Below are 26,009 nucleotides of genomic sequence, written 5' to 3'. Positions count from 1 at the left end.
CCTCCTCCACTCCTCGCCTATGGCCCCCGGTGTCGCCTTCCACCGCAGCCCCAACCGCTCCCTTAACGCCCGCTTCCTCCCCTGCCACGCCATCCGCAACTGCGCAATTGCCGTGTGCGATGACGACGTCGCCCTCCTCCCGGGCGCCCTCCCTCTCCTTCACGCTCGCCCTCTTCTGCTCGCGCTCCCGCACCGCCCTTGTCGGCTTCTTTGATTGCGCCGACGACCTCGACCCCGCATGCCGCGAGTGGGTCTACACCTCGCGCCACGACCGCAACTCCATCATCCTCACCAAGTTCCTCCTCCTCCCCGGGCCGCTCCTCCACCGCTACAGCTGCTCCCGCAAGCTCGGCCTTGCGCGCCGCGTCGTCGACCGCGGGCGTAATTGCAAAGACATACTCATGAGCTCCGTCATTGCCATGGACGGTGCAGAGGTCGTGCTCGTCGAGGGCAAGGGGGTGCGGGACTGGGGCGATCCCATGAACCAGTCTCGCCGCCGGCAGAGGGGGGCTGCGACTGTGGATGGCGGCAGCGGCGGGGGCATGTACGACGACAACGGCGTCGGTGGTGGCTGCTAGCTGAAGAGGAAGGATGAGGAGGAGGAGGAGGAGGAGGAAGAAAGAAGAGGATGACGAGAAAACGAAATGGAAGGAGAATGAGGAAGAAAAAGAGAAAGAGAAATGATATAAATTTTATCTAAAAAGTACAACTTTCGCCTAAAGAGTGTGACTCTCAACCCAAAGAGTATAATTTCTATCTTAAAAAGTTCAACTTTTATTTAAAATAGTACAAAATTTTTTAAAATAGTGTAACTTTATTTTAACAGTGCAATTTCATATTCTTCTTCATTCTTCTATGTTTTTTTGTCTTTCCTGTAGAAAAAAATATTTTTTTTATTTTTATTTTTTTATTTTTTTTTCTATAATTTTTTTGGTTACGACCTCTTCCTTGCCCTCTATCGTAGCCACCGCCCTCGTCGGAGTGTAACTATTTTTCTCCACCTCTCTCGCCAGCATGCTTCTCGGCCCGGAGAAAGTGCTTCTTGGCCCCAAGAAGCACTTTCTCTTCATCGTCGGCGGCGGTGGACGGGATTGCAAGTTTGTTTGGCAGGTAGAAAATTGCTGCAGTGGAAGTGGAGGGCGAAGGCGGAGAAAGAAGACACGGTACTATCTTTGCTATCATCACGGAGGGCCGCGGAGGTGGAGGAGGAGGGTCGGATAGGAAAAAAAAAGAGTCGTGGCGTGGCCTCGGCGGGGTCGGAGGCGAGGAGGGCGGGGGGTGCGTAGGCAATGGCGAGGGCATGACGGGCAAAGGCGAGGCGGCCGTTGTTGCCTCCACCTCTGCCTCCACCGGCTTCTTCGGAGAGAAAAAAAAGAACGCGAGAAAAAAAAGAGAGAGAAAAAAGTATAAGGGTATTTTGGTCAGTTTGCTAAAAATTCGAATCAAATTTGCAAATAAAAAAAGGTGGTGCAGTTTTGAAAAAGCTCAAAACTTATGAACTTTTTATGCACATTGGCCAATATTAATTAATAACAAGAGACCCCTTCGGCCCTTTAGCAGCATAAGTTTAGTTGGACTTGGGCCTGGATAAAAAAAATCACATATTTGAGTGAATTAATATGCAAAATTTCCTTCTAATTTTCTCGGCGTCTTCGAGAAGATGAAAGGCCCGCATGTGCAGCAGTTGCACTATGGGCCCCCCAACCTCCACATTCCATTGTTTCATCATTTTCTCTCCTCTCTCTCTTTCTATCTCCGCATCCCCACCCGAGTCCCCTCCCATTCTATGAAATTAAGCGGATTTTTTTTAGTAATTTTATGTTAGTAATTTTTAATGATATATATTATATATATATAATATATATATAAAAACTAGGCTACTATACTATCGGTAATGACGGAGGGCTCCGTGCTACCAGTTGTTTTCGATGATATGGCCTTCCAAATCGACGATCGGCTCTGTTAACTTGATCTACACTATTAAAACTATTTAGAAACTAAATTTCATAATTTTCGATATAATTTACCTATTAAACAAGTAGTCTAAAATTGAACAGTTGAAAATAAAATCTCATAAAAAATGATGATAAAAGATATAAATTCAAGATCAGATATACTGATCTTACTCTAAATAGTGAAAAAAAAATTTTATAAAATTTTCATCGCATTTGATTATTTTATACCGTTAAACTCACAAACACACCACATCGGCCATTAAAATTGTCAATTTTGAGATTTTTTGATCACTAAGTCAAATGATGTCGAAAAAATCTGAAATTTAGTTTCCAAATACCTTCATAGTGTAGATCAAGTTTAACGGAGCCGTTCGTCGATTTGGAAACCGCATCATCGAAAACAACTTGCTAGCAAGGAGGGCATATATATATATATATATATATATATTGGTAGGTCTTTCTAATTTTTAATGTTGTACTTTTGCTTTATATACTTGGTAGGTAGCATGTTGGACAAGATACTTCGTCGAGGTCAAGGCCTTGTCCTGTGGGCCTGTTTCAAATAACGAACCTCGCTGTAAATACATTTTGGTTATTAATAAATGTTTGGAGATGATCTTAAACTCTTGTTTGTTCATAAGCATTTTCTTTATAATTATTTATTTAATTTTCTAGGCTATAGCTGTCCTTCGAAGTTGTCGTAGAAGCTAGACGGGATGCACCAGGAACATGACATGGAAGATGGGAATGAGACTCAGAGAGAGAGAAACAAAAAATGTATGTTTCTAAACATTTTATGAAGATGATTGCTTAAGTGTAGATCTTATTTTTAATTATAAACAGTATGTAAGTTACTTCTAAATTTTTAAATATTTTATATTTTTCTAACATAAATTCTGATCTGTAGTTTGTTGCACATAAGATGGAAACAATATATTTGTTTCCGTCTGGTGGGAGAGTGGGGAAAGGGAGAGAGGGGAGAGNCTTTTGTTTGTTTATAATTATTTTTTTTATAATTATTTGTTTGATTTTCTAGGATATAGCTGTCCTCCGAAGTTGTCGTAGGAGCTAGACGAGATGTACCAGTAACATAACATGGAAGATGGAAATGAGGCTCAGAGAGAGGAACAAGAAATGTATGTTTCTAAACATTTTATGAAGTTGATTGCTTGAGTATAAATGTCATTTTTAATTCTAAACATTATGTACGGTACTTCTAAACTTTTAAAAATTTTATATTTTTCTAACATAAATTTTGATATGTAGTTTGTTACGCATAAGATGGAAACAATATATTTGTTTCCGTCTGATGGGAGAGTGGGGAAAGGATCTAAATCGTGTAAATTCTGCTTGAAAACAATAAAATTATATAAAAAAACATACCGACTTTTGTTCACTTAGATGCAAATTAAGCAGATTTTTTTTATAGTTGATTATTTTATGTTAGTAATATATATATATATATATAAATATATATGAGCATCTATATATATATATATATATATATGTATATGTTAAGTCGTTCTAATTTTTAATATTGTACTTTTGCCTTAAATGCCTGGTAGGTATTGGTGGACAATATACTTCGTCGTGGTTAAGGCCTTGTCCTGTGGGTGGGTCTGTTTCAAATAACAAACCTCGCCGTAAGTAAATTTTGGTTATTAATAAATGTTTGGAGATGATCTTAAACTTTTGTTTGTTTATAATTATTTTTTTTATAATTATTTGTTTGATTTTCTAGGATATAGCTGTCCTCCGAAGTTGTCGTAGGAGCTAAACGAGATGTACCAGTAACATGACATGGAAGATGGAAATGAGGCTCGGAGAGAGGAACAAGAAATGTATGTTTCTAAACATTTTATGAAGTTGATTGCTTGAGTATAAATGTCATTTTTAATTCTAAACATTATGTACGGTACTTCTAAACTTTTAAAAATTTTATATTTTTCTAACATAAATTTTGATATGTAGTTTGTTACGCATAAGATGGAAACAATATATTTGTTTCCGTCTGATGGGAGAGTGGGGAAAGGATTTGAATCGTGTAAATTCTGCTTGAAAACAATAAAATTATGTGAGAAACGCACCGACTTTTGTTCACTTATATGCAAATTAAGCAGATTTTTTTTATAGTTGATTATTATATGTTAGTAAATTTTAATATATATATATATATATATATATATATATTGGTAGGTCGTTCTAATTTTTAATATTTTACTTTTGCCTTATATACTTGGTAGGTAGAATGTTGGACAAGATATTTCGTTGTGGTCAAATTTCACTTAGATGCAAATTAAACAATAAAATTCTTCTTACACTCTTTTTTTGGGACCTCCAAGAAGCTTACACAGGACGCTATGTCGGTTCAAACCGATTTAAACACCTATAAATAGGAGTGAAGCATCCACAATCAAGTGTTGTAAAGTGTAGAGTAGAGAGTAAATTTTTACAAGATAGGCCCATATTGGATATGCCTATTGCTTTTTATTGGATTTGTTGTGATTTAAAACTTGTTTAGGACTCTTGAGAGCCCAATAATTGTTAATGGGCCTTTTGGGAACCCAACTAAAAATTTTCATATGTGATATTTAGTCCCATATTGAAAACTAAAAAGGTATTTATCATTTTTATATATTTCATTATTATTAAGCTAGTTGCTTGAAAGAAAATGAGAATAATGCTCTCGTTAAAACACACGTACGGTACGAGCATAAGCCGAGCCAGGCAGGCGGCGGCGCGTGCGGTCCATGCACCCGATTTATTTTATTTTTATTTTGACGATTTTATTTTATTTTTATTTTTATTTTGGCAGTCCATACACTTGGTTTCGATTTCATTTGTCTGAGATGTCATAGTCGGAAATTGCCCTTTTGCTTCAAGAGTGGTGCAGAAGACATGACATCGACCTGACATATTCAAGTATGATTCTCTACAAGAATTTTATACAATTCTTGCGCCCATTTACTAGTTCATATGTTTCCCTCGTATTCGTTTTTGTGTTTTGAAAATAGGTTAACTTGACAAGAAAGAATCTTCCAATGGTAAAGCAACTGCATAGTTGCACTTCAATTATGAAGTACAAAATTGCGGGCCAGAACTGCCACATTAATTATGAAATCAAAACTAATTCCATTAATCAAAATTCAAAATAAACTAACTTCATTAATCAAAATAATGTACATAAATCAAATCCTTGATTGATACAACCACCATATCAAAAATAATGCAAATAAATTACATCATAAATGGATACATAGTAAGAATTTGATATTAAAATAAAGAAAAGAATAATTATGTTTAGGATTTTTGTTTCCTAAACCTACCCCTCGATCCGTACATTATCGCTATCCAATTAAATTCCTCTACTGAAAAAGCTATCTAATTAAATTCCTCTACTGAAAAAGCCGTTCGACTATCTTTTTTTCCATAAATCCGAAGAGATCGACATAGTTAGAGACCCTAGAAGCACTCTCTTGATTGGGGAGGGTTCAGTCGAGTCGGGTTGGCACGGATTAGGGGTTGGAGGACTCCCTTGCTCTTCCCTAATCTTTAGATCTGAAAGTAATAACTATTTATCTTCTTCTATCTTTAGATCTGAAAGTAGTAACTATTTATCTTCTTCTCTTTTAATTTTGCAGGTTAGAAATTATTTGAAGGAGGAGAGGACTAATATTGAAGAGGAAAAAATAAGGAACGTATAAATTAAAGAGTACATTGATTACATGCCATTGAATAGAGATGAGGGGAGGTGAAAAGCCAAGAGTAAAGATCAGTTAAAAAAAAAGGTTAGTGAGGATGAAGAAAAACTTGCCACGTGGTAAAAATATTAGAAATATAGATTAATAGGTAATAGATTAATAGATATGGTATATAACGTATACTAGTGTAGGGACCCGCATGACGTAGCGGGTAGATAATAGAAGCAAAATTTTAAAATTTTAATAAAATTTATATCTACAGCTTATTGATGTATAAAAAGCTATACCATGTTAAGTACAACCAATTTGTATGGCTAAATTCAACTGATAAAAAATAAAATTATATTTAGAAACTTTTATAATTTTTTTTAAATTATCGAAATACAGTACAAAACATACAATTTTATCGTATTATATACCTCTTGAACATTCCGTTGTGAAAGATAAAAAAAAGCTAGCTCTAGTTGAATCAAATATCTATGTCCAAGCATCAAAACGAATTAAGGATAAGAAACATATAAATAATAAGTTAACATATTTGGCTTAAAAGAATTTTGGGTGATATCTCAAGCTTTAGTCTCCATATCATACTTTTTAATCTACGAAAGGGATTTTATCCACAATAGTGCTTAAAAAAATAATTATAGGATGAAAATGAAACAAAAACATAAATTAAAAAGAAAACTAATATTTTTTTGGAGCACTTCTTCATACACGCAAGCTTGGTCATCAAAACCTCATACATCTTCTTAATTTCCAACTAGTAGTTCATTCTCGCGCCAAGTCATTTTTGGATTACCATTGCGACCTATGAACACACAACTTATATGTATCACCAAACTTCAATATTCAAACTGACACAGTCTTACCATCACATCAACCACAGAAATCCTAATTCTCAAATAATTTGGATTTACCAAGAAGTTCCTGTGATCCTCGAGAAGCGAGTTCCCGCACAACGTCCGCTTGAAGAGGAGGCTCAAGACGCCGCTCGCCTAGGCCCAATTGTGGGCACACGTGAGCCGCGCGAGGAGGCAGCGGTTCACGGCTAGCAGGGGCCCCGGTGCGGATCGGCCCAGCAGGCACTTATATAGGCCGCTGCTCGGCTTCGCAGGACGATGCTTCTCGAAGGAGGCAATGTTCTTCGCATGCTTTTTTTCTTGTTCATCTTCTTCTTCTTTTTCATCGTCCTCATCATCTTCGATAACGCAATGAGAGAGAGAGAGATAAGTGTGGGGTGGAAGATTAGATGATAATGCTCTTCTTTGCATGAAAAATAAGGATTAATGAAGGAGGGGGAGTGGATTGGAGTTACAAAACCTACTCATTAGTGCGGGGTGGAAGGATTAATGGAGGAGGTGAATAGATTGGAGTTACAAAATTCACTCATTAGTAGAATATGGTGCATGTAGTTAAATATTGCACCTTGAATTAAATATTGCACCTTGAATTAATTAACTTAATCTTGAGATGGGTGCTAGGAAAACCACCGTTGGAAGAGAAAGAGCCAATGAAGGAGGTCATACCACGTTGGATAAGAAATCGAGGTTTAATATAGGGTTATAGATTATATATACACATATATATTATATTTTATATACTGTATATATAATATATACGGTAACAATTGTTACCAGTGAATCTTGTTATTGTCCTATGCAGGGTAGCTCAGGTATTCACAGAGTAAGTTTACGACACTATTTAGTTATTCTGAAACTGTATCTTACGGGAATTTTGATATTTTGATCTCCATGGCATGTACAACAATGATTAATAATCAGGTTTAGAGAAGTAGCAGTATCCATCTTAAGGTCACTCTTGCATTTCTTTCTCACCATCTTGGCCATTTGCGATTCCTATTATTGTGCCTTCTCCAACTTTAGAAATTTCAGAGGATAATTAAATATTGATTAATAGCAAGAACAGGCCCTTTTAACTGCATAATTTTAGTTAGGCTTGGTTCTCGGACTGGGCCGAATAGTCCTTTAGTTATGTGAGAGAAATCACATATTTGAGGGATTAAGATGCAAAATTCCCCTCTCCACTATATAAGGGGGCCCCCCTTCCCCAACTCCGCGAGCACGACACACTCTATTGTTCTATCCTTCTATTCCCGCTCTCTAACTCTCTCTTCTCTCTCTCTACCTCCACCTCCCCGAGTCCCTTCCCATTCTCTCTCTCTCTCTCTCTCTCTCTCTCTTGTAGCGGAGTTCCATACGAAGGAGATGGAGGAGGAGGTCGAAGCCGAATCTCAGGTGAAATCCACCCAATCCTTTACCTTATTCTTCTAGTTTCATCTCCTAATCACGTTTTTGCTCTCATTTTACCTCAAATTTCTTTTCTCAAACCCTAATCTCTTCCTTTCTTGGTCTCGTTCTTGATTTTTGATAGACCGAGGTGATCTCTGAGTTTTTTTGCCCTTCGATGGTCGATCGGCGTCTTTCTTGCAGCCTAATGTCTCTCTTTCTAGTTATTAGTCTCTGTATATGAAGGTGATCTTGAGTTTCTTCAGTGGCACACAAATCCGTAGTTTCAGTTTTGATTTACTGTATATTGCAGTGATAATATCCATCAATGTAGGTTCATACGCTCGACGATTTTCTTGATTGTTGGTAGATCAAAGCGATCTTAATTATTTTTGCCTTTAGATAGTGTATCGGTGTCTTTTTTGTGCATAGTAACTTTCTTTCTAGGTCTTAGTCTGAAATGATCTCGAGTTTCTTCGCCGGCACGCAAATCTGTAGCTTCAGTTCCAACTTATTGTACAATGCAGTGATGACATTGGTCGATGTAGATTGGTATGCTTGAAGTTTGTCTTATTTCTTGATTGATCGAGGTGATCTTGTGTGTTTTTTTTGCCTTCTGATAGCTTGCCGGTGCCTTTCTTTGTAGCCTAGTATCTGAGTCTCTGTCTCGATAGGTGAAGGTGATATTTAGTTTCTTACATGGCATATGTGTCCATTTCTCCAGTTTTCATTTGTTGTACATTGCTGTGATGAGATTGGTCAATGTAGACTCTAAGAACATCCTGTGAGTTTACATGCTTGAGGATTTTCTTGATTGTTGATAGATCATGGTGATCTTGAGCTTTATTGTCTTTGGATTGTGGAATGGTGCCTTCCTTGTAGACCAGTTTCTTCTTTCTAGGTTTCAGTCTCTGTAGATCAAGGTGATCTCGAGTTTCTTCCACAGAATACGAATCTGTTGTTCCAGCTTTTACTTGGTGGAAATTGCTGTGATAATATTGGTCATGTAGACTCTTAAGAACATTCACTGAGATGATATTAGACCAAGGTTATCTTGTGCTCTGCCTTCTGATAGTGGTTTGGTACTTTTCTTGTAGCTTTGTTTCTTCTTTCTAGGTCTCAGTTTTTTAGATCAAGATGGTCTTGAATTTCTTTCATGGCACAATTTTTGGATGTTCCAGTTCCAATTTATTGTATGTCTCTGTGAACATCCGGTTATTTTCATTAGCTTGAAGACTGATCTTGTACAGTAGAAGATGCTAAGATTTCCTAGTATTTTGTTCCTATTTGCTGGATTCAATTAATTGTTCCGTATTTCCTATGGTATCTCAACATTGATAATTTTGCTATATGAGTGACCCATCAAGAAACATCTCCAGTTACAAGAGTTTAACACTTTAACTGCTAGCATGACTTATTACCACTCATCACTTAATTGCAGTTACATGCATTGTAAATTATTATCAAAAGTTGATTTCTAGGACATGGATGTTTCCTCTTGTTGATTATTTGTGATGTTTCCTAGTGTAAAAGCATTTAACACATACACATGGACTCATGCAGGGAAGAAAGACTTACTGTTCATGTTTTGTATTCACAAATGATTTAACCTGCCTGTGCTGTGTTATTCAATATGTTTAAAAGTTCTTCAGAGAAATAATCAAATCTTTCTGCCATATCTTTTTTGGTATGTTTTAAGGTTTGCAGTGAAACAGCTAGCCAGCAATTAATGCATGATAACAATATTACTAATGGTTTATGATATGTCACAAGATATATAGTCTGTATATCTCAATTCACATGGTGACCAATCACCATTTGATTTCATTTCAGGTGTACATGGCCTGTGTAATGCAAGGTCATAGGTAAGATAAAAGAATCGAATGTTTTATCTCGTTAGGGTAAGATATATCATGAAGCTAATTCTTTTCTTTCATCTTCTCATGAACTCCTTTGACCTAGGTTTTGCAAGTCATATGCTTGCCTTCACATTTCATTGCCACCTTTTGTTATGCGTCTATATGATTTTTCTTATAGTGTACAACATGCTGTATTTTTGCTGAGAATTATTACTTACCTTTCACATTTGGAAGGCATTTGCATCAAGAAAAAAAATTGCTAATTTGCAATATCATATGACAATCTTTCTTATGTTGAGATTTGAGATAAATAATTAGTTGGTATAATGATCTACTTCATGACAGCTAGATTTGAAGTAACTTGAGATAACTGGCAAGTTGGTTTCTGATTCATTTTTGTTCAACTAATATTTATGTGATTTCAGAGTTGGTGTTGCATACTATGACTCGAGTATCCATCAACTTTTTGTTTTAGAAGTTTGGGAAGATGGGAATGAGGAGTTTCCTCTGATTGACCTTGGTATGTAGTTTTGAACGATTTAAGGGTAAAATTTTGGATAGTCCCTGTACTATCCTCATACTGCAATTTGGTTCCTCTACTTTTCACTTCAACACTTCAGTTTGTGAACTTTGACATATCTTGCAGTATAGTCCTTGATTGTGGGGAAAAAAAAAATCTGACTCTTGTTGTAAGATGATATATCTAACTCAGTTTGAAGTGGACTGGAATAAGTTACTTTTTCTACCGGAAAAGTTGGTTATTCACTAAAGGAAAAAAAAGAAGGAATTTTTTTTTAATGGAAGGGACTATAGTGCAATAAATGTGGAGGTTCAGGGACCAAGTGTTTAAATGAAAAGTTCAAGGACAAGTGCAATGTCAGAATAGTGCAGGGACAATCCATGCATTTTACTCAAATCTTCGACACACTATTCTTTACTATTTTGTTTTGTTTTGTCTCAAAAGTTCCTGAACTCTGTTCTTTTTGGTCGTTACCTCCTTGGCATGCTCTGTATGTTCTTGTTTATGTAGTTAGTTAATCTTGATATCTAGTTGCTAAAGATAAAGAGGGTGGAGGAAAATCTTGCAGCTGACAGTTTTTTCTGCTCAATTGTTGAATCAGTGAAATATCAAGCAAAACCTATGACAATATACGCAAGCACTAAAACAGAAGAAGCACTTTTATCTGCATTACAACGAAATGGTTTGCCCTGTAAACTTTAAGTATTACTAAATTTGCTTGTTTTCTTGCTAACCTTGCATGAACTGAACAGATGGAGATGAAGTCACCGTAGTGAAGCTCATACGAAGTTCAATATTCAGCTATGAACAAGCTTGGCACAGGTTTGCATCTGTTTGGACTGTTGGTAGATGCTTTTAATAGAAACTTGAGCAACGCAGAGTTAAAACTTGAGCAAAATAGAGAAGTGGAACCCTTTGACCGTATTCAAAATTGCTGTCCAACTTTTTATCTTAAGCAAGATCTTGAGGCACCATGTCTATTCTAATCCTACTGCTAATTTGTGCCTCAGAGCTGAAGAGAACTCCCCGTTATTACTTAGAATCTTCTGAATGGTTGTTTCTAGGTTTCATGATTCTTCACCTGAAGATATAAGTCCTGTCCAGTGTAGTCTTATAGGTCTGGATGCAACATCTTATCTTTGCCTCATCTTTTGCTAGAAATCAGAATGATTTTTGGGTCAATAAATGTCTGGGGAATATGCTTGATATTTTAGTTGAGCTTTCACAACTTTGAGCTGTTCTTCCTTACCCCACTTTCTTTGGGAGAAAGATGGATGGTTTAGATGCCTTTTGCTGTGAATTATTTCGCCCACAATTGAATTTCACAATCCTCTTTTTTTTTTAAAAAAAAAATTTCTCTCTATTTTGGTCTTCCTAAACTAGATAACTCATTTGAGCTTCTATCACAATTAATCATGGATTGTGTACCTAGTTACAATTATATGCCTAACCTTGCTATATCTTTATTAGCTCCCTTCTTCCCTTTCTTTTCAGTTTCTTTACTCACTTTTCTTTTGTTATTATTTTTCCACAATGTATCTCTTTTTTGTTACTTGAATTTGCAGACTGATATATCTAAGAGTTGCTGGGATGGATGAAGGCTTAGGTGTGAAGGAGAGAATTTGCTTCGTAAGTATTTAGGAACATCATCTTTATGAGTAGTTTTTCTTTAAGTGTTTACTGATTCACAAATTGGTTCACCCCTACTCCCAACATATTTGCTTCTTTGGTTGTTTGTTTTGTGGGTTGTCAGTGTGTCCTTTACAAGATAAAGATGGTGCCTTACTGAGGCCATAACGTGGATACTTTTTGTAGACATCACTGCAACAATATCTTTAAAATTTTATGCATGTCTGGAAAGACTGATGCAGCATCTGATGATACTCTCCGAGGAACATTGTAGAGAATTCAATCGATCACCTTGGTTGATTGATGACGAGGCATGATTTCATATGTTGTTTCTAAATTGTGCATAACCATGGATAGATATACTCTTGTTAACGTATGATTAGTAGAATAGACATACTCTTTTCTTAACTTTCTAGTGAACGAACTTGGAATTTCTGTAGTAACTCTTTTAATAATTGTTCATGCTCCTAATTGATCAATTTTAATGATATTCTATAGGAGTATGTATGTAAATTATTTTAAAAGGCCTAAATGAAATATGAAATGTTAGAGGGGTATATAAATAAATTGGTAATATAATAAAGTAATGTATTTCTAGGAGATTCTGAGGGTATTTTGGAAGTTGCTGAGGCCATTTGTTTAAATGAAGAGGAAAAGGGTGTAAAAGGAGGATTTCCCGCATTTTGACGGGAACGACTTTCATCCAACCTCAATGAATTTTACATAGATAAAATATATATACATTATTACAACAGTATAGAGTACATATAAGAGTAGATAGAAATAGACACAGGAGTATGAAAGATAAAAATATGGATAGATATTGATGGATATAGACAGCGAAGGATACTTTCTTAGTCTTGATAAATGAATCTTCTCATTCTTTTATATGTTTTCTTTGACTGCCATGTTTTTTGTTTTTTTATTTCTTGGTGGATTTAACAGCGTTATTAATTTGTGTTGGAGAGATCTGCTATTTTTTTGCAGCTTAATTCTATGATGGATCTTGGAAGTGATGTCCAAGTTCGTGCTGCTGGAGGTCTCCTTGCTATATTAGAGAATGAGAGGCTTGTTGATATCTTTGAACAAAAGGACTGTGGAAACCCATCAATAGCAATAGATTGTGTGACTCAAATCTCATTTTATCCTTCTATGATCTCTAGCTGGGAATATATCTAGGTTGAGCTAGCTTGAATTTAGATTAGATGAAGCTCAAAATTAGTTTTGATCATAAATGTTAAAGCTTGGAAGTAAGCTCATCTTGCTTGTTTCCTAGTTGAGTTTGTCTTCATCTAGCTTGATATGAAATCGGCCAGATGTGAGCCTATTTTGACCTGCTTATAGCCTTTATTGAGATGAATTCATATCAAGTTCTTATGCTGATAATGTTGACTTATCCAGGCTTTTATCCAGCTTATTATTGTGATCTCAAGCATCACAATATCAAGCTTTTGTCATTTACCATCGATTAATTAAGAGTGATTAATGTTAGCTTGAAATATTAGCTACACAATTTATTCTAGCATATTTTGGGGTTTGCATTGTGCACTTTGCTGTAGTCCTTACATCCAGGCACAGAGACAAGTATCTAAAACTTGATGCAGCTGCACATGAGGCACTGCAGATTTTTCAGGTAGACAAGCACCCAAGTCACATGGGAATTGGAAGATCTAAGGAAGGGTAATTGGTTTCCTTATCTGATGCCAAACAAAAATTACTTATTGATTGCTTAGCTTTGCTAATAATGTTCTGCAGATTTTCAGTCTTTGGAATGTTCAATAAGGTATGAGAATTTCATTACCTCTTTAATTAGTAGTAGCAGTATAATTTGTTGACTACTAATGTTTTACTGCTTAGTGTGTCACACCTATGGGAAGGCGTCTGTTGAGGTTAGCCTTTTCAGTGTCATCAGAGGAATATTACTACAGCACAATGAACTGTACAGTATAATTGATTTTTTCCTTCTTGTTTCTTTTTCATTTTTAGGACCTGGTTCTTGAGACCAATACTTGATTGTGAAATTTTGAATAATCGCTTGGACACTGTATCCTTCTTCAGATTTCTTGAAGTTGTCACTTTTTTATGCTTTAAGCCATATTACCTGGTTAAATTCTGAGTGTTTTTCCTTAAGAAAGGAAGATATCATTTTTTCTCTGCTGTGAAGAATTAATGTCTGCTTTACATGAGGCGTTGAAGTCAGTGAGAGACATTCATCACATGCTGAAGGTGTGAATCCTTCACCTGCTATCATCGACTGTTGATCTTCCTCTATTGTTTACAAACTAGTACAGGGCCCATGAATGTGGCAGATATATGCTTAAAGCGTGAAATTTTGAAGATCGTATGATAGTAAGAATTGGTTTACTTCTGTGATTAAGCAGCGCACTTCTGTCGGAAACTGGAATGCTATATCTAATTTTAGGGTGCATTTATGTAAATAAAATAGTTAATTTTCTAGGGGTATAGATGACCTCGCTAGTTAAGATCATGGCAGTTTTATAGGTAACTGAAATTTTGCAAGGTATATAGATTTAAAAATATGCACGTATATATACTTAAACATCAAATATTTTGTAGTGTATATTAATTAATGAAATTTTGAACAGCAAATACTTTAAATTCAAATTTAAGGGGGCCTTTATGGAGGTTTATATGTAAAAAATCCCAAATACTCTGCATTTTTTCGAGCTAAATTGGGCTGTTTAGTGGGTTGTTTGGAAGTTTGTCATTCTTGATTCTTCAGATCCTTTCATGTCTCTATAGAGTTCTGTAACCATTTAATGATTTTGTATACTTGGCAATTGCTTTGTACTGTTCCATGAAAGAAACATTATGATGTGCATATATCCATACTAGACATGCTTCCCTATCTTGCAAACACCCTTGGAGTAGTAGTTGTAGGTCATTTAGGCCTTGTTTGGAAGTCAAATTGAGTTATCCATGAATAACTTATATGGTATAAGGATTTCTAGTGTGATTGTAATGAAAGTTTGATTTTCACGCCTTGAAAGGTTCTGATATTCATGATTTGGTAGGATATCATATTTTACCTACGAGGTGATTTATCTTATTCGAAAAAATAACTTGAAGGCCAAATATTGTATCTAATTTTAGATATTTGATCACACTTCTTATCTACCAAATTTATAAACTTCTCAAGTAAATTATGGAGATATATCGAACAAGATATTCATTCATCCAAACAGAGCCTTAGAGTTTATCTTGATTATTGATACTAATATTTCTTGATTCTTAAGCGGACATTTCTTATTTTGATCTGTTAGAGTTTATCAATTTCTTTTTCACAACATACTTAATCTTGGTTGTTTTTGCTGCTTCAGCTACAATTCACTACTTACTCTTTTTTATAATACGGTCATTTATAAATACATGAATTGGGAACCCATACGAGGGCTCCCCGGGTTTGGGGGGCCCTGTGGGGCCCACTTTTTTTTGTTTTTTTGTTTCTCTCTCTCACACTTTCTCACTCTCTCTCACAATATTTATTTATTTATTTATACACTAATTTGGAACCTAAGAAAAGACCTCCCTTTATTTTGGAGGGTTGTGGGGTCCAATTTTTTGAAAGATTAATTGCGCATTGGGTCCCAATCTTTTCACTTTTTTTTTATTTTGGTCCCTAATCTCTAAACTTTGCATGTTTTTCGCTTTAGTTCACAAACAATTTTTTAAGGATTAATGTATATAATAATAATATAATATTTGGTAGTTGAATCTTTTACAGTGTAAAAAATATTTATTTTGATTTCGCATGCCTGTAATGAGCTGTTGTTTTATTTTAAACTGATTATTCATTTTACTTATTAGGTTTAAATATTTTTAGAAAGAAATATACTTTAATTTCATTCTTTAGTTTATTCTTTAATTTTTAATTATTCAATACGGATAAATAATATTTAAAAATATTAATGCATTATAGAAAAAAAANATATTATTTATCTTTCTTAATACTGTAATGAGCTGTTGTTTTATTTTAAACTGATTATTCATTTTACTTATTAGGTTTAAATATTTTTAGAAAGAAATATACTTTAATTTCATTCTTTAGTTTATTCTTTAATTTTTAATTATTCAATACGGATAAATAATATTTAAAAATATTAATGCATTATAGAAAAAAAAATGATGTTAATAGTTCTAATAATTTACTAATATATTGGCTTCCCGCCACATCACGCGGGATCCCTTAACTAGTTCTACAATATGTCTTGAATTTTTTTGTTCTTTTTTTTGTGCAGGTAAAATCTTCTAAAGGAGGTTTTTTATTTTTCCCTTTGTTATAACTAAGAATCATGAGTTGATTCTTTCCACTCATGATTAATTAGCCTACTGGAAATGGATTTTTAGAATTGGGAAAAGATTTATGCGAACTTTTGTTTTTCCTGAAGAAATTCAACTCTCCGAGTGCCTTCTGTACCAGCAGTGATTGGAACACATTTTTGAAGGTATTGCTGAAGTTTTTGTATTTTCAACTTACACTTAATAGATCAGGAGTACTTCATATGAACAATGGATGTTATTAGGAAGTTGCTTTTGGATATAAACAAAAAGGTTTTAACAAGAATATTTCGGAGGATAAGTGCAAGGCTAATCTTTAAATTTTACTTCTTGTGATTTGCTCCAAAACTTTTTGCTTGGATTAGACTCTAGCCTTACCTAATGTTTGCAATGCCATCCCTCTGTTCATTTTGTATCCAAAATTCCTGATGTTTGTTAGGAGTTCGCAGTGTCATCCTTTCGTTCATTTTCTACATGTTTACTCCTAGTTTCATTTCCTTGTGTAAGCTAACCTTCTGTGAGGAGTCATGCTACCAATTATACCAGCTTTCTTTTGAGGCTAGCAGTTCTGGTAATGTTTTTTGTTGCCAAAACCAAAGTCCCAGTGATCACAACCTAAGATATATTGTGCCTGCTTGCTTTTTCGAGATTCAACCATTGTAACTAACAATTCTTCTTATTGGCTTGATCTGCAGTGCGTTTGTTCCTTGTTGCATATAAACAAGATCATTGAAGTAGGAATACCTGAATACATTCAGGAGAGAATGGAATGCTCAAAGTTGGCCATACTCGAGAAGGTAATCTAACTGTGTCAGTCAAATTTATTATAATATAGTAAGAATCAGATGGGTTCATATTTTGGTGCTTTTAAAAATAAAAAAAGAACTGAACAAGTTGAGTGCTTCTTAAATATAAAATAACCGAACGAGGAGTTCGTACTTTGTCAAACTAACTTTATTTTCTTGTTTCTGTTTCGAATTTGTCCAGGCAAGTTCTTCTATTACGAATGAGATGGTTTATGTCTTTGATCTGGTCAGCAAACATTCCCTTTCGTCATCTGTTTCAAAGTTGTTTAAAACTAATAGAGGCTCTTATTAGAGAAGAACTACCCATATATTTTCTTTCTTTGCTTTTCTTTTGTTCCCTCTTTGTTGTTTGTGTCTCATTTCATCTCTTAGATCATAGTTTAACCTAGTTTGTGAATTATATGAAGTTCCTCCTATTGATTTAAATATTTAAATTATATAAGATACTTAAATAGCTGGAAGCACTATTTTTCACTTGTTCCAGTGAACCATACCTGTGAAATTGTTCCATCATGTAACAGTAAGGTGATCAAATGGCACCTGTCATAACCGATCATATGATGCTTAGGTGTCTTGTTCTTCAGGAGTAATCAACCTACAATTTTTGGAATAGGGAATGGCTTTCTTGCTTTTTCGATTTTAGGCTGAAATATTATGTGGAGAACATGATTATCCGATGTGTTCACCCAAACCCATGACTTTTTTGTTATGCAATCTTGTGTCCGGTAATATCACTTCCTGGCGGGAATTAATCACAATGCTTACGTAGGTAATTGGTGTTGTTGATGTTCAGCGAAGTAAGGAGAAAGGATATGACACACTAGTGAAAGAAGGGCTTTGTGAGGAGGTCAGAATGTTAAAGCACACCTTCACAATCGAGATCTACATTCTTTTCCAATAAATTATGTTTTAGGTTATGCAATGTATTTTGGACTGTCTGATTTCCGTTTTGTTCATGTAAATGCATAACAGAAATGCATCAAAATACCTGTATGTTGTTCTAGTCTAACCTATTGATTTACTATATTTTGCTGATTAAACTCATTCTTCCTGTTTTATCTTGGAAATTTTCAATATTTCTAGTGTTATATATATATATAAAACTAGGCTACTATATTATTAATAGCACAAAGTCATTGGTGCTATTAGGTTTTTGACCTTGGATGAAGGGATGTGCGGTTAGGATTATAGTGGTCCCTAAGGGTTGGGTGAGTAGTTGGTTGAATAGTATGATATAACGGGTGAAAATGGGGGTAGATCTAACAATGGAAAACTTGGTAGCACCAAGTGCTTGATGCTATTGATAGCATTGTAGCCGGACTCTCTCTCTCTATATATATATAAAGAAAAACTCATTCTTGCTATCTTAGCTTGGAAATTTTTTTCTTTTCTAGGGGTTAGAACCTCTTCTCTGAAAACCACTTCCATCTATATTTAAACCAATCAATGATACTTTTGTGATATGCATTATTTCTTCTGTAGAAAGATTGAATTTATTGCTTGCCTTAGGATTTGCTTTGCATAGTTTTTGAATTTAATATAATATGCTCTTAACTCAGTTGGATGAACTGCGAATGGTATATGAAGGATTGCCAGATTTTCTAGAGCAGGTAAATGCTTCTCTATAGGGGTAGTAATTTGGAATTCTCTAGTTTCCATTCCTCTATTTTCTTAAGAAATTCTAGTTTATGTTTTATTCTAGGTGTCGTCTAATGAAATTGCTTCCCTTCCTTTCTTGAACGGGAGTAAAAGAGCTCCTTGCATTGTTTATGTCCATCAAATAGGTAGATCGTTCTCCATCTTTCTCTTTGGGTTTGAATGCATAGACTATGTTCTTTGATTTGTTTTATATCTTATATTCAGTAGTTTTGGTAGATGATCGTATCAAAGCCAACATAGTTCTCATGCAGCCATGCCTCTTCTTTTGTGTTCTAGAAGATATTAGATAATAAAGTCTTATCAAAGCATGCTAGTAGAGCTTCACATATTACCCTTGTTGTGGAATATGATCTTTTTGAGGAGGTTGTAGTTAACATTAGTACTACATTTTCCTACTTGCTTCCTATTTACTACATTCATCACCTTTTCTAACTTTTCTCCGTACTAGTACAAGTCAGAAGCAGAAATTTTTTTTTCTTTTAACTAAACTAGTTGAGGAAGTTCTTTCATCTCAAGTACTACTAAATGAAAACTGATTGATTGTTGTTTTTTGGGTTCATTCTACTCCCAATGCTTTTAGGATACTTGATGTGCATATTTGATGAGAAGCTAAGTGAAGACATGTTGGAGAAACTTAAAGATTTTGACTTTGCGGTATGTAGCAGTTTAATCCTCAACTTTAGGTATTAGTAAATTATGATAACATGTTATCTGGTCAGTTTTCAGAAGATGGGGATGAGAAGAAGTTCTTCTATCATACTTCAAAGACTAGAGAATTGGACAATCTTCTTGGAGATATTTACCATAAAATTCTTGGTATTCAGATTATTCCGTTGTATCCTCATAAACCCTGGTTTTTCCTTCAAGTTAAATTATTCTTCGTAGTTTAGGCCATTATCTTGAGATCATCTTAGTAATGACTAAGAAGATCAACTTTATAATCTTTGTTATTACAAGTTTTATATGGACAAGCTTTTATTAGAATCATCTTGCTGGGTAATGAGAATTTAGAAATACAATATGAAGTCATCTGAGAATGAGTCCACTGTGGTTTTCAAGCCACTAGATTTCAAGTTCTGCAAAACATCCTTTAGTGACAGGTTCCTAAAAAAAAAATTCTCAAGGTTTATGCGTGCTGTTTTGTAGACATGGAGAGAGCAATTATTAGGGACCTGGTGTCTCGTGTGCTTCATTTCGCCCCACAACTAGTCAAGGCAGTGAACTTTGCAGCAGAACTTGATTGGTATTCTTGATTTCATGTGTATAAATTTTCACTGTTTTATTTGCTTCATTCCAATTATTATCTGCCTGTATGCTAGCATCTCTAACTTTTTTGTCTTTCCTCGGCATTTCATTAGCTTTCTGTCATTGGCTCTAGTTGCTCGTCAGAACAATTACGTTCGACCCATCTTGACGGAGGATACCTTGCTTGATATAGAGAATGGGAGGTTTGTACTCCTTTCTAGTGAAGAGCCGATGAAGAAAGCTGAAGTCTTTTTTTCTACCTAGCGTTCTTTGTGTTAGATAGGAACTAAGTCAGCTAGCAGACATGCTTTGCAGGAAATGACGGTTGATACTTTTGTTCCAAATGATACAAAGATCTTTAACAATGGTAACAGGAGTGTAAATTTACATTTATCCAACAGTTGAAAAAAATACTCAGCAGATCTTAGATGTGGGTTTTTCCAGGAAGAATAAACATCATAACTGGTCCAAACTACTCAGGAAAAAGCATTTATGTTAAACAGGTGAATTTTCTTTCATCAAAATCGTATCTTGGGTTAATGATGATATGTTGTTTCAGTAACTTTTGCATGTGATTTACGAGATATTTAACCATCTTTATAGCAATGCCTTGAATTATTCATTGGTGAGTGAACATTTCCTTGTGGGGTATGACCTTGATTTATTACTTGTTGTTTGTTCAACTATTTAAGTAACTTTTAATATTCATGCTCAAATATTCAATTCTAGTTTAAAATCATCTTTTGCTGAATAAGAGAAGTGAGTTGAATTTGTCTGGTAGTATTCATTTTACATTTATAAGGAGGCTATAAAAACTCTACTATTTTGATTCTAAGGGAGAAAAATGCTTAAAAGAGGATCAAAGTATATTATTGACATGGATATAGATATAAAACTTTTCGTCTATTATTAACAAGTATAAGTGTTCTATGAAATTGACAGGCGGTCACCGTAGATCTACTTTAGTGTCCCTTTACCTTTCAGCAACCAGAATCAGATGAATGTAATATTTCTCTTTATAAATAATGGGGATTCATCTAATAATATGTAAAAGGGATATATTAAAATCAGTATATGCATTAAACTTGAATGGATTGTCCTATAACTTGTTTAGTGATAATCTCCAAATTGAGATAAATTTGTCAAATATGATAATCTTAGGCCAGGCATTTCTTGTGAGAAAATAAGCCACTTACAAAAAAAGAAAAAAAGAAAAGAGACGTGTTTGCACAATTGAGTAGTTAAAATAAGAAATCAGCAAAGGGAATATTAGTGGCTAGTGCATCAAGAGAGGAAGAACAGGACAAATATGTGAATGCCAATGTGATGTATATTACTACCAAGAGGGTGCGATATTACTGTCCTTTCCCAAGACACGGAGGAATGATAGGTAACAGGACTACAGTGATGGCAATGTTTGGTGGCATTAGTGAGGAAACTTAAGAGCAACTTGTTCATTTCTAGAGCTTTCACACCTTGAACTGACATCAGATACTGCATGAAGGTTTTTCATGATAGATTGCTGTGCCTCCTTGCTGCTCGGCTTAGGGCGTCACTATACCTGTGCCAAAATCATTCAAGTTAGCATGATACATGGACCACAATGTTATGCCAATAGGCTTTCTACCTCGACTCAGAAGAAAAGGATTCAATTTTCTAGTGAGATAGGGATAGTTTCAGGTACCTTTTGTTTTGTGGAGAAATCTTCTTGTGGCTCCATGGTGGAAAGCCCAAAAAAAAGGCACATGGTTGTGCTTGCGCATGCTAATGCATGCCCCTGTGCCAAAGGCCAAGGCACAGAAAACTTTGGCTTTAATATCCTATTTCTTTAATTCCATTGAATCATATATGTGTATTGGTTGCCGTACTTATGCGTGCTACAAAGTATAAACAATGTTTGGTTGTGCATTACTTATGGGTGCTACAAAGTACAAACAAGGTTTCACAGTTGAAGGATACAAACTGACGTAAATAATTTTTCCATTCATCGGTGTAAAAATGTCCGATAAGATCTATCCAATGGTCACATGATTTTGTGAACTTTTACTGCAGACGAGCTGCTTCTCTGATATACTTCTTTGTACAACAGCAGAAACTAAAATATGTACATTTCATTGTATACTTACCTGAAGAATCTTTTTCAGGTTGCTTTAGTGGTTTTTCTTTCCCATATTGGGAGTTTCGTACCTGCTGATTCTGCTATTGTCGGGATGACTGACAGGTTTGATCTATGCGGGTAAAGTATACTTTTTCCCCCACCCACATGCTGAATTTTGCATTTATTTTACAGGATTTTTTGCGCTATGGGAAGCAAACCAATGACAAGTGAACAATCAACTTTCATGATTGATCTGCATCAAGTTGGAATGATGCTGAGGTACTCATGATGTTGTCTAGAAGATTTAGTTTGGTTTTATTGTTTTAAAATATAAACAAATGTTAATGAATTTTATAGACATGCAACGTCAAGATCCTTATGTTTGTTGGATGAATTTGGCAAGGGTACTTTGACTGAAGGTTAGTACCTAAAACATTCTAGCAAGTATTACTTGACACAATATCCATTTCAAGGCCATGCTTAGCATAAGTTATGTGCTTTGTATACTGATAAAAATTGTAGATGGAGTTGGGCTTCTTGGAGGAACTATCAACTATTTTGCTAGCTATGATCATCCTCCAAAGGTTAGAAAGAGAAAACAGAGATCTTTATTTAATCATGATTGTATGCACTCCATATATTGGAATGCTTTGTCCTATATGATCTTCAGTCACAAATATCATCTGGAGTTCTGCTGAAAGTGTAGAAACCATCACGTTTAGAGAATGAGAAAGACATGACATTTTGCTGGAGATGGAGATGGTCAGGATATGGGGCATAATGAATGGAGACTCCGGTGACAATTTTAATCTACGTATTTACATAATAAACAAAGAAAAATGCGTTGGGCCCTCACGCTTCCTTCATTATGTTGTTGACGTGTTGGCACATATGTGTGGAGGGTTTTGGGTTTCATTATGGGGTTTAGGGTTTAGGGTTTAAAAATGCATGTTGCCAGCACATCAACAATATAGTGGGTAGCAGTGTTCATAAACAAATGCAAATAATGAATAATTATCTGATGAGGTGATTTAACAAGTATTTTAGATGTATATAAGTTGAATTCTAATCATATAATGAATCTTATCCTTGGATAAATCTGACAATTTGGCAATATGGCTATATCTCCTTACTTGCAGGTCCTTTTGTGCACGCATTTGACAGAGATCTTTACTGAAAATTACTTACCGCAGGTTGAAAAGAATCTACTGGGCTTTTCTTTGTTCAATTTATCCCATTTTGCATTCTCTAAGTTAATCCAAGGAAATGTTGTAGTCTGAACATATCAAGTTTTACACTATGAGTGTGTTGAGACCTGACAGCAACTGCATGAGCGGTGAAGACGTCATTTTTCTTTACCGGCAAGCACTGTTTCTCTTTTCCTGTTTTTGTGGTGATTCTTTTTTGTCCTTCATTGCTAATCTGAGTGTTTCTTCTTTGAAGACTTGTACCTGGGCAAGCGCTTATGAGCTATGGTACGTGAAAGTATATTATTCTAGGTGCATTACCAAATCTCTCTACTTTTTGCTATATGAGTGCGTTTATTTACTTTTATAAGCTAAGCTATTTTTAGAAATATTTGCTTCTTGATATCTACTTTTTGTCTCTCGAAGATCCTATGGTTAGAAATGATCTATGCTAAACATGGAACATGGTTTTTGCATATATACCATAATATCTATCTGATGCTCTGACATCACTTTTATGCTTGAAAGTAATCTAGCCGAACTCGTACCTGTTTTCTTATACAAGTATATATGTTAGTTCATGCTCTAACTTACTCTGAAGGGCTTTTTGGGCTACTAAGTCTACGGAACTTTTTAATTGTAAAAATAGACATCTAAAACTTTCATTTATAAAAGTAGACCTAAGCGGTGAATGGATTACCGCTTTCTAAAGGCGGTAAACCATTCACCGCTTTCACATAACTTATATGTTCTCCACATCCAAACTCTGAAAAATGTACAGTATTAAACTCTAAAAATAATTTTAATATTTTGAAAAAAGCGGTGAATGCTTTGCTGCATTCAGAAAGCGGCAATTCATTGACCGCTGAGACCTAATTTTATAAATGAATTTTTTGTTGAACTATTTTTATAATTATAATATTTTTTAAGCCTATTAATAAAAAAAAATTCTACTCTGGATCTAACAAAAGTTATATGATACAGGCTTGCATTGTGCACGGCTTGCAGGTACATCTTTCGTATCTTTCGTAAAGCCACAGCTCTATTAATTGCATTCAACATTTTAAGTGTTTGTTTTGCTATTTTCCTGACATAAAGTTGGGAATTGATTCCTTGAATGCTTTTTGCTTGTTTGATCAAGTGTATGCACGCCTCTTTCTTATTGCTTCCAGTTATATAAGTATCGTAAGATATTTATCCTAAAAACTGGAGATTGAGAAAAAAATTGAAGAGCATTCATGAATGGTATGTAATAAATGTAAAATGAACAACAGTTGTTTAGATCAGATGTCTGTGGTGACTAGAGTTGAAATATAGTAATCTCTTCATTCATCAATCTTGAGTTATCTATAAATTCCCATCCTCCTGAACAAATGTGCAGAACAACTAATCCATAGTGATATTACCTGATTCCTCATATTTCTTCATCGATGGTTTTTCTTTGTCTAAGCCTCTAAGGCTGATATGGAGCTCATTGATTGTCTCTACACTACTCTCCGTATGGCAAATTTCAATATGCCTGTAATATCTCCTGTGATGCCTCCAAAAGTTGTAAAGTTAATGCCTTAAAAGTTTGAAGTTTGGTTGGACTTTGTAGAGTAGCAAGTTGATGTAAACTAATGAAGATTGGCAGTCATTGGCACGGCTGGGAATGCCATAAAATCTTGCTACATATCGGTGCAGGCAATGTGAGTGAAAAGAGAGTATAGGTTAGAATGATACTATTTAGGTTGGTGGTTGTTAGGATATATTTAGCATATTAGGATATATTTAGCATGTATATATTTTATTACATATATAGTGGAACCTATATAGTATATTCCAAACATATTATAAGGTTATATGGTAACGATGGTTACCATATATACATCTCTTGTAATTATATATACACATCAATGAAACTTAAGGGAACAAGATTTTTTGCCCTTTTTTCAGTGGTATCATTGAACTAGGATTCATATGTTCATTAAAATATGTGCAGCAGATTTTCAAGGCTTGTAGCCCATAAATTACTATAATATTTTTTGAATGAAGATGAAGGCAGAATTGACATTCTTTTTTTTAGGGGTACCTGACGGTGTTGTTGAAAGGGCTACGGTTGTTTTAGAAGCTTTAAATTTTAAGAAGCCTATAAGCCGCTTAGATTCCCAGATACTATTGGCTAGAGACCAGCAGTACAAGGTATGATCGCCAGTTCATCACAACGTAACTAGGGTAGAAGTTTTTCTCTTCAATCATCAAAAAGTTAGGCAATAGTATCTTTGTTGAACAAATTGAGTAACATAGAATTGCTAAAAAAGCTTCTTTTTTTTCTCTCCTGGTGCTAAAAATAACTTGATAGGTAATTGTTCTTAACTATTTGTAGGATGCTGTATCGAAAATGTTGGCTTTTGATGCATGCAAAGGTGATCTCAGCTCATTTTTTCAAGATATATTTCCGTTGGAAGCTTAGCATTTACTGTAGTATATTCTGGACTGTTCATGTATAATGAGTGCTCGAAAACATTTATATTAAGAGGTGAATGATTAAGCTTGGTGTAATTTGGCCTCATCCGGATGGTAGTTAAGGTTTAGCACAGTTGAGAAAGCAATGGCATTTGGTTATTCTTTGGATTATTGGGAAGTGTGGCTTAAAAGACAGTGTAAGAATTCTCCTTTCTAGATTCTCATAATCTAGTCAACTAAACCCTGGTTATTGGGAGAGATATTGCTTAAATTGTTTTCTCAGAAAATTTAGAGAGTGCAACTTATATTAAAACTGTGTATTTCTTATTTTGCTGCTGATCTTCCTTAAGGTTAAAAGTT

The 26,009-nt window shown here is 35.0% G+C and overlaps 1 protein-coding gene across 26 annotated transcripts; it reads left to right on the top strand.

Annotated features, from left to right (window-relative positions):
* Nucleotides 1,766–26,009, top strand: LOC109712960 (DNA mismatch repair protein MSH5). 26 transcript variants are annotated; one of them, XM_020236807.1, is made up of 35 exons: nucleotides 1,766–1,786; nucleotides 7,845–7,911; nucleotides 9,736–9,767; nucleotides 10,187–10,281; nucleotides 10,883–10,963; nucleotides 11,034–11,103; nucleotides 11,847–11,910; nucleotides 12,898–13,052; nucleotides 13,489–13,590; nucleotides 13,666–13,693; nucleotides 13,768–13,799; nucleotides 13,897–13,954; nucleotides 14,050–14,136; nucleotides 16,257–16,376; nucleotides 16,905–17,006; nucleotides 17,197–17,241; nucleotides 17,785–17,862; nucleotides 18,575–18,625; nucleotides 18,718–18,799; nucleotides 19,255–19,328; nucleotides 19,394–19,490; nucleotides 19,821–19,917; nucleotides 20,033–20,122; nucleotides 20,222–20,286; nucleotides 20,364–20,422; nucleotides 22,064–22,140; nucleotides 22,210–22,296; nucleotides 22,375–22,436; nucleotides 22,540–22,601; nucleotides 23,157–23,210; nucleotides 23,293–23,378; nucleotides 23,461–23,492; nucleotides 24,189–24,212; nucleotides 25,270–25,385; nucleotides 25,570–26,009. In XM_020236807.1, the coding sequence occupies exons 2-35, from the start codon at nucleotides 7,882–7,884 to the stop codon at nucleotides 25,654–25,656; spliced, it is 2,481 nt and encodes an 826-aa protein (XP_020092396.1). In that variant the 5' UTR covers nucleotides 1,766–1,786; nucleotides 7,845–7,881; the 3' UTR covers nucleotides 25,657–26,009. The 26 variants fall into 26 exon arrangements, 21 of the variants coding, with proteins under 21 accessions (XP_020092396.1, XP_020092395.1, XP_020092416.1 ...); XM_020236806.1 differs by having other exon boundaries at nucleotides 1,768–1,783; nucleotides 7,842–7,911; XM_020236808.1 differs by lacking the exon at nucleotides 1,766–1,786 and having other exon boundaries at nucleotides 7,776–7,911; nucleotides 17,809–17,862.

The sequence above is a fragment of the Ananas comosus genome, linkage group 7, assembly GCF_001540865.1.
Source record: "Ananas comosus cultivar F153 linkage group 7, ASM154086v1, whole genome shotgun sequence".
NCBI lineage: Eukaryota > Viridiplantae > Streptophyta > Magnoliopsida > Poales > Bromeliaceae > Ananas > Ananas comosus.
The sequence above is the reverse complement of the archived record's forward strand: the minus strand, read 5'-3'. Positions and strand labels throughout refer to the sequence as shown.